This window comes from Equus quagga, chromosome 12, assembly GCF_021613505.1.
Source record: "Equus quagga isolate Etosha38 chromosome 12, UCLA_HA_Equagga_1.0, whole genome shotgun sequence".
In the NCBI taxonomy this organism is placed as follows: Eukaryota; Metazoa; Chordata; class Mammalia; order Perissodactyla; family Equidae; genus Equus; species Equus quagga.
The window spans coordinates 15,181,438-15,194,879 of NC_060278.1; the positions used below are offsets into that span (position 1 = coordinate 15,181,438).

General features: G+C 36.8%; 1 protein-coding gene across 1 annotated transcript in view; it reads right to left on the minus strand.

Moving 5' to 3' along the window:
- The window catches only part of MALRD1 (MAM and LDL receptor class A domain containing 1), a 640,183-nt gene that overhangs the window by 485,157 nt on the left and 141,584 nt on the right, over positions 1–13,442 (minus strand). The window contains exons 15-18 of the mRNA XM_046679849.1: positions 11,397–11,549; positions 10,868–10,973; positions 10,041–10,408; positions 6,257–6,669 (exon numbers count right to left, since the gene is read on the minus strand). Coding sequence (XP_046535805.1) covers positions 6,257–6,669; positions 10,041–10,408; positions 10,868–10,973; positions 11,397–11,549 — 1,040 coding nt within the window. The remainder of the gene's footprint in view (positions 1–6,256; positions 6,670–10,040; positions 10,409–10,867; positions 10,974–11,396; positions 11,550–13,442) is intronic.

Sequence of the window (13,442 nt, forward strand, 5' to 3'; positions counted from 1 at the left end):
TGTTAGTATTTTTCTAACCCTTTTTACCAACCAATTGGCACTTGTTAAGAAATTCAACCCAACAACCCAAATCTTTCTTTCTCTGTCTCTTTTTCTCTCTCCTTCACTTCTTTCCAACATGGATTATATAAATCTTTGGATACTACCACAGTATATATTAATTTGTATGCTTTTCCAATGCTTAATGACCCATAATAATATTCCATTGTAATTCTGGAGGCTCAAAAATATTAGATGCCATTTAGTATTACGGAAGTCATAACAAGTAGAGTAGGATTTAAATAACAGATTTATTAAAAATTAGACTTGTTTTCTGACACATACACTCTTGTAGCAACCTCTACCTAACCTTTTCTTCTATTCTTCTCTAGTCACATGTTCTTCACACTGGAAACTAAACTCATCACTTTGCATCTGGATTTGATGAAAAGTGGACATAATAAGCTGTGGTTATATTTGAATTCAGCTGAAGAAGATAGCCTAAGAGAAACTTAAGATTGTGAAACAAGATTTAGTATACTGTTCAACACGCAACAAATCTCTGAATGTTGCTTACACAGGCTTCAAGCCAGCAGACTCCATCCAAAACATTTCAATGCAAATTCTAGCAAACTATACACACTCGGAAAAAAATGTTACACGAGGTAGCATCTATAATTTACACTTTCAACATTTCTGCATATAATTTCATGGAAAGTGGGATAAACTTAACATTATTAAATATGGTGCTGTTTTATTTACAACATAACTTTAGAAACATTTTTTTCCTAGAAGTGCTGAAAAATGATGCACCATTTAGAATCTAAAGGCATATTCCATAAATGAAAAAATAAATCGTGATTAGGGGTAAGATTTTTAAAAATCTCACACCAGAAAATCCACCTGGGAAAAACTTCTTTTGCTTTATTACTGAAGGATGTTACCAGAACACAATGGAATTCTTTTAGATTTAGTAAGAAAGTTCTGTGGCACTAAGAGGTCTAGCAGGAGAATCTCTTCTTTGAAGGCCCGTGTCCTCCCCAGGGCCACCTCATACACAAATACACACGTCAGAAAAAAGAGGTCATGTTAGGAAGAAGTGAGCTGAAGATTGTAAGTCCTGATTTCCGTGGTGCTAAAGAATTAATAAGTTGCATAAACTAGATTTTTGTAACCCTTATCAGTGACTACCACTGATACTGAATCCACGCCAAGAAACTCAATCCTACAAGGGAAAAGCATAACGGAGACAGATTTCAATTTTGTATAAGAAAATGTTTGTTGTCAGTATGTCCAAAGGTAGGATGGAAAACCTCATGAAATAATAAATTCTTAACACTGGAGGTACAGAGTACATCTGGGTCAAATAGCAGGTGAGAAAGTTCTTGACCTAATTTTAATGTTAAATAATTCCAAACGTAATATCCTATGATACTGATATAACATCCGTGGTGCACAACCAACAAAGGCAGCTGAAAACATCACATAACTAGGCGCTTGTGTGAAAGTTAGTTTTCATGATGTACCTAGATCCTCATTTAAGGATAAGCAAAAATGTGACATACAGATGAGACTAGACTTGATAAAGAACCCATTGTGTTTCTTTGTTAGAAATTGTCTTTGTTAGAAATTGTCCTTTCAGAAGGTCTATAGCGTGCTCAGTATTATAACAGTTGAAACCTCTTTAGAAGTTACACTTTAAAATTTTCTTCAAAACAGTGGTGATAAAATGTCCCTTCTCACTTATTTTCATTCAACAGCCTCTACAATAGAGGCTGACTCAAATATCTTTCCTTGTTGACATTTGAATGTGACCCTCCACATAGGGTGTAAGTTGTGTTGCTACATTGATGTTTCAGGGAAATTTCATGCTGGCAGTATAGACTCAGGAAAAAGAGTGGTATCTCCTATCCAAAAAGCATGCTCGGAAAAGGAATTAGCAGTAAGTTCTAAGAAACCTAAATAATTTAAAAAAAATGAAACATATCTCATTGAACATATTAAAGCTCCCACAAAGGCACTTTTGTCCATAGATGGTTGCCAAATTATTTTTTTTTCTGCTTTTTCTCCACAAATCCCCCAGTACACAGTTGTATATTTTAGTTGTGGGTCCGTCTAGTTGGGGCATGTGGGTGCCTACCCCAGCACGGCCTGATGAGCAGTGCCATGTCCATGCCCAGGATGCGAACCAAAGAAACCCTGGGCTGTTTCAGGATCTGCTGTCAGACTGAGTTCAGTGACCTACCTCCAAAGAGTGGCCTACCTCCAAGGACATGAATGAGACTTCTAGTGGGCACCTGAGCAGGCAGGACTGCTCCTAGCCTGTGGCTGGATCCCAAAGTTCCCCTGGGCCGCCGAGGTAGTGCATGTGAACCCAACTACTTGGCCACGGGCCCAGCCCCTCAAATTATTATTACTATTTTTTTGAGGAAGATTAGCCCGAAGCTAACTACTGGCAGTCCTCCTCTTTTTGCTGAGGAAGCCTGGCCCTGAGCTAACATCCATGCCCACCTTCCTCTACTTTATATGTGGGACGCCTATCACAGCGTGGTGTGCCAAGCGGTGCCATGTCCACATCCAGGATTCAAACTGGTGAACCCCGGGCCGTCAAGAAGCAGAACACGCGAACTTAACCGCTGCGCCACCGGGCCAGCCCCTCAAATTATTTTTATTGAGAGGGGATATGCAGGGGATCTCCCATTCTGACATCTTATTGACGTCACCTAGAAAATCTAAAACAGTTATTAAAACTGTATTCTGGAGGTCCTAAAACAGAGATATAGGAGACAAAATAAAGGTCCAAGTCATACTTTAGAGATAAAATTTACAATTTAGGAGATGATAAATACACTGGAGGGGATTAATGGATTAGGCATTAAAGAAATAATGATAGATACTATCCAAAATAAAACACAGAGGGAAATGAGAATTAGAAAAAAAAAACGAAAAGAGCAACAGTAAGCTGTGAAAAAACTTCAAGCTGCTTAATTTCACGTAATCAAAATCCCCAAAGGAGGGGAGAGGGAGGGGTGGAAACCTGAGGACTTTGAGTTGGTCAAAGCTTTCTTATATACAACACAGAAGCATGATCTATAAAATAATATATTGATAAGTTGGACTTCATCAAAGTTAAAAAGAATCTGCTCTTCAAAAGAATCTATTAAAAGAATGAAAAGGCAAACTACAGAGTGGGAGAAAATGTTTGTAATTCATACAGCTGATAAAAAGGCCTGCATCCAGAAAATATTAGAAAGTTCAAAACTCAATAGTAAGAAAACAAAAACCACAATTTAAAAATTGGACAAAAGAAGGGGCTGGCCCCGTGGCCGAGTGGTTAAGTTCACGCGCTCCGCTGCAGGCGGTCCAGTGTTTCGTTGGTTCGAATCCTGGGCGCGGACATGGCACTGCTCATCAGACCACGCTGAGGCAGCGTCCCACATGCCACAACTAGAAGGACCCACAACGAAGAATATACAAAACAACTATGTACGCGGGGCTTTGGGGAGAAAAAGGAAAAAATAAAATCTTTAAAAAAAAAAAAATTGGACAAAAGATTTGAACAGACATTTCAAATCAGACATTCATTTGGCAGATAAGCAGATGAAAATATGTTCAGCATAATTAATGCTGAGGCAATGCAAATTAACACCACAATGAGGTACCACTGTATACTCGGAGTGGCTAAAATTAAGAAGACTGACGATAACGAGTACTGGCTAGGATGTGGAGGAACTAGAACTCTCACATTCTGCCAATGGAAATAAAAGATGATAAACTTCAAAAACAATTTAAGAGTCGCTTAAAAAGTTACACATACTTCTACCATTATGATCCAGCCATTCGCCCCTGAGTATCTACCCAAAAGAAATAAAAGCAAATGACCATATAAATATTTATACACAAATATTCACAACAGACTTATTTATAGCAGCTAAAACTACAAGCAACCCAAATATTGATCAATAGGTAAATGGATAAACTGCTATATCATATAATGGAATAACATATACAATATAATTCAGCATAATTATTTTGAGATTCATTTATGCTGAATGAAATAAGACAGAAAAAAGTGCATACTATACAGTTTCATTTATATAAAAGTCTGGGAAGTAGAAATTAGTGTACACTGACAGCAGTTCAGTGGTTGTTAAGAGATGAGAGTGAGGGTCCAGAGAGAGGTATTCCAAAGGGACATGATGAAACTTTTAGAAGTATACATGTTTTTAATTATCTTGATTGTGGTAATGGTTTCAAAACTTTCAATATGTAGTTTATTATATGTCAATTATACCTCAATAAAGCTCCCAATAAAAATCAGTTGGAGGTTAACCTGAAGTTTTAGGTGTAATGATTTGCTGAACCTTTACTGACATTGCCACACATAAGAGCGGTGACTGATTATTTCAAGTGACATTAATATGCCAAACAGTTCCTATACTTGCATGTACAATCTAGTCCTATCCTACGTATTTCATTTGAAATGAATAATCCTGAAAGATCTTTGAATTTTTCTTTTAAACAAACATTTAATGAGTACCTGTCATCTGCTGGGCATGATACTAGGTAATTTCACCTAAAATACCACAGTTAATTAAAATGTTGGTTGTTATTGCTGCTCTTGCTCAGTAGAACAGAAACTATGTACACCCATTATTCAACGAAGAAAAATATCCTGTTGCTTAAATTGGACCCAATTTTTACTATCTTGAATGATTAATCTATGCAGCGTGCAGAATCTTTATTTTATCTTTTCATGCTTGAATTTCATTTAAAAACTAAAAAATCTAAAGGAACCCCTAGGTAAAATCAAACAGAATACTCCATATATATAACCAGGATGGGCTTCAAACCTTAATTTTTATGCTTTAGATTCATAACGAAAGGATTTCTTGGTTAGTTCCACATTCATCTGACTGTGAAGCCGCTCTCCTGCCAAGGTGATCTTCTCCTGCAAACTAATTCTTGAGTAAAGATCACAAGGACAGTTTATTCACTAAACACTAGTTTGGTCCAAATTACAATTGGCCTGATCAGGCATTAAGAATTAATTTGAAGTGGATGCACCATTATTAAATTAAAGTCCAAAAAGCCTCTATTCAACTTCATTTCATATGATCTCACGCATCTTACCATTGCGGCTGAACAGCCAGATATCACTCTACAGAGGGCAGATTAGCTCTCATGCTTTCAGCTTACGTCTATCTGGACAAATCACCAACCCCAATGTATTCTCTACCGAGCCACGTACAATGTACATCTATGATTGCTGGAAGCTCTCAAAAGGTGGCCTGGATTCTTGGCTACAAAAACTGTTAATTCAAGACATTTAGATAGTGGCAATGCTTTAAATCTGGGTAACTGAGACAAATTTAGTACATGCAAAAAAATGTTTAGTCAGGATAGATAAGAAGTTTCTTCCAGTGTATTATATTTAGATCTAATTGACCTAAGGGAGAAAGAACAAATATTCAACCCTCCTACATGTTACAGGCTGTATGATATATTGGATATGAATGTGAATTAATTAGAAACTGTGGGTCCCATCCAAGCCCCAGTTCTGCTGCCCACCAGCTATTTGGTCATGAACAGCAACCTCTTTGAGTTTTTTTCACCATATCTATAAAATTGGCACAAAGGATCTCTGACTCACCCACTTCAGGGAATTGCTGAGAGAATCAAATAGATAATATACATAAAAGTCCTTTATAAAACTGTAAAAGCCACATAAGCATTTGAACTTGCTCTTGCAAGTTTGACTTTTAGGAGAAGATAGTAAGATTCAGAATAAAGCATATTCCACCAGGAGTAAGGAGGTTAAGACTCAAACTCTAGCTCTGCCCCAAGGTAGCTGTGTGATTTTCCTACAAAGCATACACTTTTCCTGGATTTTGTTGCTTAACCATAAAACGTGAAAAAGTCAAGTGAAATATTCACAATAACAGATTTAAGAATCTGAGCTTTTGTGGAATACCAGAGAGTGTGCCAAAGTCTTTTTCCTTGCAGATTTTTTTTAGTAGAATAAATCAGAAGGACCTGCAGCCGTTTCCAATGTCATGGTTCCATCTTTAGAGATTTGAATCACATATTATTGGGGATAGTCAAGGAGGAAAGCAACTTAACAACCTTTGGTACAACCTTAATTAAGTGATAAATGAGTGTCAAGTAACTTTGATCAAATTCCGCTTACTTTCAATTCAAGAATATCACATTCTTTCATATTTCTTAGACATCCTGATGCATTTCAAATACACATTATGAAACCCATTATCCATACCTGAAAAGGCTGCCTGCTGGAAATGTTGAGGTGTTTCCTTATCCACCTGTTGCCTTGGTTTCCAAATATCTCCCATAGCAGCTGTCCCCTTGTGTTACTCCAGATTCGCTGGTAGATGGCCAGCCTATAAATGCGCTTTCCAAACATGTGGTAATACAAGCGGAAGGTGCAGCCCTCTGTATTCGTGGCATTAAGAATTGGGCTGAGTAAAGCAGCTCTGTTTTGGAAAACCTGTGGCTCCGAAGATTCTATGTAGAGATAGTGTCCTTTAGCTGTGCCCAAAGTATTATCCTTCATTGGCCCTGTATTAAGTGTTGGAGTTGGACCCTGGTACCTGGTCCAATCAAAGTCATCTTCTGTATCTTGCTCCCAATTACAAACTCCATTTTCAAAGTTACATTGTAGTTCATGTACTGCAATTGGCATTAAATAATAGTAAAAGGTAATTAAAGACAAAAATAACTATGATTAAGAATACCAGTAGATATTTTGCTCTTGTCAAGGTAAACCATTTTAATTTTTTAAATGCAACATTAAAGTTTTTAAAAGAGTGAATAAATCCTAGATAATATATCAATAATAATATTTTATGGACTGAAGGTGGACTTGCTTTGGCCATTATTCCCAAATGCTTTTATGCCCAGCCCTTCTCTGCTTCTATTACCATAACTTTAGGCAAATGATCATGACCCCATGGCTGGCTCACTGCAACAAACTTCTGGCTCAGTGGATTTCAACCTTAACCAAATGTTCCAATCACCAGTGAGCATTAAGAAACAAAACGAAACACACCAAAACCCAGAATTCATCTCCAGAGATGTTAACTTGATTGGCCCAAATAGTGTAGCCAAACATCAGGATACTTGATCAGCTCCCTTGATGATTCTAACATGTGAAACTGAGGACAATCATATTTTAATAGGTCTCAATCTTTCAGAATCACCTGGGCTGCATGGTAAAATTGCTTACACCAAAGTGAAGCCTGCACAAATACTAGTTTGTTAGATATGGGGTCAGGCTCAGGAATCAGTGTTTTTAACAAATACCCAAGACGATTCTGATGCAGGTGTTTTCCAGACCTCACTCTGAAAAGTTCTTGCCTCTGGTTCCATCCTGCTCCATCTCCAAATTCCCCTCCGGACCAGTGCCAGAATGATCATCCTTCAATGTCAGTTTATCATTTTCCATCTTTATTCAAAATCCTTTAATATATACTGATTTAATCTAAACTTAAATCAAAACTCTATCTTTGAAGCTCCACTTTTCTCAAATTAAAATAACTTGTTGTTGATGCCCAACTATCCTCCCCCCAGCATGCACCGTCTTCCCAACGTGTCCTTTTCTCCACCTCTGTCGTGTGCCTTGCCAGTTCTTAGCTGTGTCTCCTCAGTGGAGGTCTGTTCTTCTCACTGGGTTGTAGCTCCTTTAAGCCAGAGCTTTTAAATTTCTAACTCTCTCCAGACACCAGAAGAATTCAAAGCACTTATAAAAAATTGACTAGTTCCTTATCAATTGAAAACTCTACCTAATTATATAGGAACACCATTCATTTTTCAAGATGTGGGGATTTTATCGACACCAAGTATTTGCTTAGAATAAATGGGATAGGATGTACATTTGACATTATTTGGGCAAAAGGGACAGGATTTAGAATTAACGAGTACTCCCATATTTTAGCTTCATTTACATAAGTTAATATTTTTAAAAAATAAATGTCAGCTGTCCTTTAACTATTCATCTTAGTAACTGCACTTGGTGCCAAGATGAACAAATACTATGAAACAATAAATAACAGCACATGTGAATAAATGCAGCCAGGCAAGGACAGATCATCCGTCTCTGAAAACCATAGAACCGGAGCTCAGACCTAATGAAGGGAATCAAGTGAGTAAATGTCAAATGGGAGCTGAGTTTTCATTTGCTATTTCCTCACTTGTGACTAATCAAGCCCAGCCGCGACGTGAACTGGGGACCCACAGTGCACTCTCCAGGTGTCAGTCTTTGGCTGTGGAGAAGGAGAATGTCAAGCTCCTGCGTTTTCTGTCACAAACCTGGCAGTAAAGCCAGCAGATTCTTATATTGCCTGTCTTCATACTGACTGCGTGTTCAACCTTTACTTCAAAAGAGAATACAAGCAACTTTGCCCTTTAATAAAAGACCATGTTCTTAAACACACTTTAGGAATATAGCATAGACTTCTGGATGTTTAATGCATTCTTGCAATAAAGTAATATGTCTAGATGGAAAACTGTGAGAGAAACTGACAGTCTAATGCCACTACTATTTCCTTTCATTAATATTTAGCCACAAAAAGTATTTTGATATTACAGTTATATTGCCCATTACATTCTAAGTTAATACTGAGAAGTTCAAAGAATGATTTGCTTATTTTTAGCCACAGATCATTTTTTAAGGAGTGGGATTTGGAAAGCTTGAAAATGATGAAAACGCTTTCTAAATGTACAAAAATAAATTATCTTTAGGACAAGTAACACTTCTTACAATAGCCATTGTGGAATTCATCAATTTTATTTATATCCACTTGAGGTATTACTTGTGTAATGAGATGCATGGTAATTCTGACTTCAATATGCCTGACTATATCAAAGATCACATATATGCAAAACTCTCTACAATGATTTATATGGAAATTTCTTAATGTAATGTTTCCTATGACGTACCAAGCATTTTGTGGCTTTCTTTGGTTATAATTAGCCTCCCAATTTAGTAGGCACATAGTTTGAATTTTAAGAACTCTTGCTATTTATGGACAAGGAAAGATGCAATTGTTTTTCTGACTGGTTTTCGTCATTAAAAAAAACCAAATAACTGTTAGGTTCTGGTTCATTTTCAGGAGCAAAGGCGTTAAGCAGTATCTTGAGCCAGGTTTATTAAATTGCAAGACACATGCAGTCATCATTTTTGGTAATTTAAACCAGAAACTCAGGACGTATCTTTGACACCTTACTCTCTGCTCCCCACAGCCAAAACATCATCAAAGGCCCCTCCTAAATATTTCCTCAAACTTTAGTCCTTCCATCATCATCACTGTAACACAGGCTGCCAACCCTTTTCCTGTGGACTACTGCAATGGCCTCCTAATGGAAATCCCAAATCCACTCTCCTCCAATCCATTCCTTACACCACATTCACAGTGACATTTTTAAACATGCTAATTTTATTATATTACCTTCTTTCTTAAAAATCTTCAAGTGAAGAAAAACTTCCTTTATATGGACTACAAAGATCTGCAAATCTGGCCTCCCCTACATCTTCTCCCTTATGTAGCACCCCATTTCTCCTTCATCTCCTTGCTCCAGCCACATTGGCTGTCTTCCATCTGCGATGGAGTCAAATATCAGGGCTTTTACATATATGCTTTGACTTATTCTTTTTCAGATCCCAGCTAAGTCATCACCTCTAGAAAATCCAATGCCCTTATTATCACAACACGTCTATTTGTAACTCCTGTTCTCCATTTTATATTCATTTTTTAAATACTTGAATAATATCGATCTCCTCATTTAGACCATAAGCTCCATGAGGTCAGGACTCTGTGCAGTTGTGTTCATCCTTGTATCTCTAGTGATCTAGTTCATAAACCCACATAATCTAGTTCATAAATACTGATGGCTTGCCTAATTAATTAATTAATTAATCACACATAACATTCATCAACTTTGGAACAATGCTTAATGTCTTTGGCTTGATTGGCTAGAAATGGTGAACTAACCAAGATCACCCCTACCAAAATAAGTAAGAAGGACGAAAAAACATGACTTACCACAGTCAACCTCATCAGCACGATCCCCACAATCATCCAGCAGATCGCATAATTGAAGCTTTTCTATGCAAGCCTTGGTGTGTGGACACCAGAAATGATCTGGCCCCTCGCAGCTCTCCACAGGGAGGGGAAGAGTACAATTTTCAAATGTGGTATCATCAATAGCTGAGACCCCACCATACATGCCAAGACTGACTTTACTTAGTGAAAAATGGAAGGGCTGAGTAAGGCGCCCAAGCTGAATAGTTGCCTGTGACCATTGGTTTCCCTGGTTATATAATACTCTCCAGAGTACTGTGGATTCATTGGAATTTTCCATGTGTAGCAGTAGCTCAGCTGCTCCCACTGACAGGCCATAGTTATAGAACCTGGAAAAGAGCAAACATAAGATATGGAAATGATTTATGGGACAGACTAAATATTTAACTTTTAGATGCTTCCACTTGGTCAACCATCAATTAATAATTAGCTATCATAATGGGCACCTTTATTTCTTGCAGGAATTGTGGCTGCCTGTTTGCAAGAGCTTATCTGCTGAGGTGCATACTCTGGTTCTCAGGACCCTAGGAACCTTTCCCAAGGAGTTCAGCCCAGAACAGAGGAGGCAGTGTTAATCCACTGTTGGCGGGAAAGAGTTCCTTTCATCTTAAGAAAGAACACAATCAATACCAACAATGTGCTCCTTAGGAAAATGCTAATTGTGTAATCTAATGCAATAGCTATTTTTAAAGTAAAACCAGGGACAAATCATAATGTCTAATAAATGCAGGAATATGCCTGCAACCCACAGGCTGCTGGCGTAGTTGACCTTTGTTTTTAATATTTACCAGAAGGAAAAGGTGCATCCAGGACCTGTCTGGCTGAAAGTTGGGCTCTGGAGTTTAGCAATTTGTGACAAGCTGCTGCTTTTCTTCAGAATGAACATAAAATGCCCTATTGGAATAGAAAAACAAATCATAAGTTAACCTACTGGATTCTAAAGCGAGACTTCTCTCTCTTAACCGTGCACTGAGTTCCATGTCCAACTAAAAGTAAGACTCTACAACAATTAAAAATCAATAAAAATGATCGTTAGCCAAATTTGCTCCCATAAATATTAAACTATTATCTACATCTAGTTCAAAATGATGCCAAAAAAGGTAATTTCCACTTAATTCAACCAAAAATATATCTGTACTCCATACCACCACCCATAAATGAGCCGTTCCATGTTGCCAACGTAAGTATAATTGACAATATTCAAGCGTGCTACCATTTGTTGTAGTCACATAGAACCGTAACTGCTTCTCTTTCTCTTCTCAGACCCGACCAAAGGTAAATTTAAGTAGCTACAGAGAGTCTCTGCTTGTTTCCTACCTTGAGCTGTGTTGTGGGTGTGATCCTGAGGTGGGGCCTGCTGCTCAAACTCAGCAGGAAGGTTACTTCTAGAGCTCCACGTCCAGTCAAAGTCGTCACCACTAACTGCTTCAAACCAACCACAGCTATTTGCTTCAAAGTCACATTTGGAAACTGAAAAACAAAAATCTGACTCTTAGGTTGGCTCTCCAATGTGTGCACATACTTTTAAAAGGGCGGCGCTCAAAAGAAATCACCTTGTTATGCTTCTCTAAGTACATTAAAAGACACATTTGTGGAAAAAAGGATTCTATCTGACCAAAAAACCAAACAAACAAAAACCCAGAGTTGTGTTGTTCATACTGGAAATTGATTGAAAAAGGGAAGAATTATCAATTTAAGAAATTCAATTTTTTTCCAAATATTCTAAGATACAGCATCATGCAGCCATATTGCTCATAGAACTGCCAAGGTCTGCCTCCTTTATTCTGAAACTCCTGTTAGTTCCTCTTTGCTGTTACAGCATCTGCATAGCATAACTGTTCCTACTGACTATTTTACACTAAATCATGAACAGTAGCTACTTCTAAAAAATTTAATATTGAAAAACCCAGATCCACTATATTTAATATAATGCTCACCTCTGATTTTTGTAGAGCTTAATATTTCCCAAAGCATTGTATGTATCACCTAATTTGTGTGGGGCAGAATACTTTGACCCACTTTTCAAGTAAATATGCAAAGAAATAGTTAACTTCCACAAAGACATTCTGGAGGAAGATGAGAAGAAAAGAGGAAGAAGAGAAACGCGAAGAATGGCAAGTTATAGTGCTAGTGTCAAATTATGGCTAATATTTAGTGAATACCTTACGAAACAGACTCTGTTCTGAATGCTTTAGATAGATCTAGTTTTCATAATAGCCCTATGGAGAAGGTATTACTACAGCTGTTTTTTTACAGGGGAAGAAAGGAAGGTTTAGGGAAATTATTAACTTAACCAAGGTCATATAGTGAGGAAGTTTCAGAGACATTAAAATCCAAATGTTCTAATTCCTAGTTTAATATTCTTTTTGCAACTGTTGACAATAACTGTTAATTATCATTAGATTGGGAAAAGGATAAACCAAAAAAACATAATCTGCATTTGGTTAGTGTGGACTTTCAACTGTTGCTACAAATCCCAAATCAAAATAAGTTTTGCAAAAATCATTGATGATTATTACACTGGGATCTTCGGCCATTGGTTATTTTCATCCAAGGATATAGTAAGGAATCGCAAAGACACCATTCCCTTGTACAAGAACTTAGGAAATAAGCAATAAGTATGGGGAAAAACGTACAAAGTAAATTACTCAACAAGATTAAAATTTAAAATTATAGAGTCGTTTTAACCTAAAGATAAATCATTTTCAATTTTGAATATGCTACTTTTACATGGAGAGGAATATGAGGTGAGTAGTAATATTATAAACACATTCAATTTTTTTAAAGTTTCTATAAAATATCTGATTTCAAAAAGATATTTACTTTCTCTCAGGTTTCCTGGCCCCAAATATGGCCAACAGAGTACTTTCAAATTTTACCAAAAGTCAATGAGAACATATGAAGACATTTAAAAATCAATACTTTCAAAATGTTGCATCAACTTTAACAAGCAAGGGATAATTAGATTTTAGTATACAGAGACAATGAGAAATCAGCAAAATGAAGCAAGTACTGCTATACCTAGAATAAAGATTTCTCAAGTAAACTTTAGAAATCTGTGTGAAGCAAAATTAAATGCTACGCTAAAGTGAAAAATAATACTGATAATTATGACAAGCTAGGGATAAATGCTAAGAATACTTAATTCTTTGTATTTTTAAAGGTCTTCTCGATTTACAAACACATAATGTACAAATAACTCATAAATATACATAGATTCCAGGGATTTCAAAGTATGTAGATGCCATTTTAATCCCTAGGAAAGCAAATCCTTTTGATTCTTATTTCAGATGATCCAAAGAAAAGAATCTAGGAGTTCTTGTCATGCAAATATAAAAAGAAAACAAGTTATTGCTACTCTGT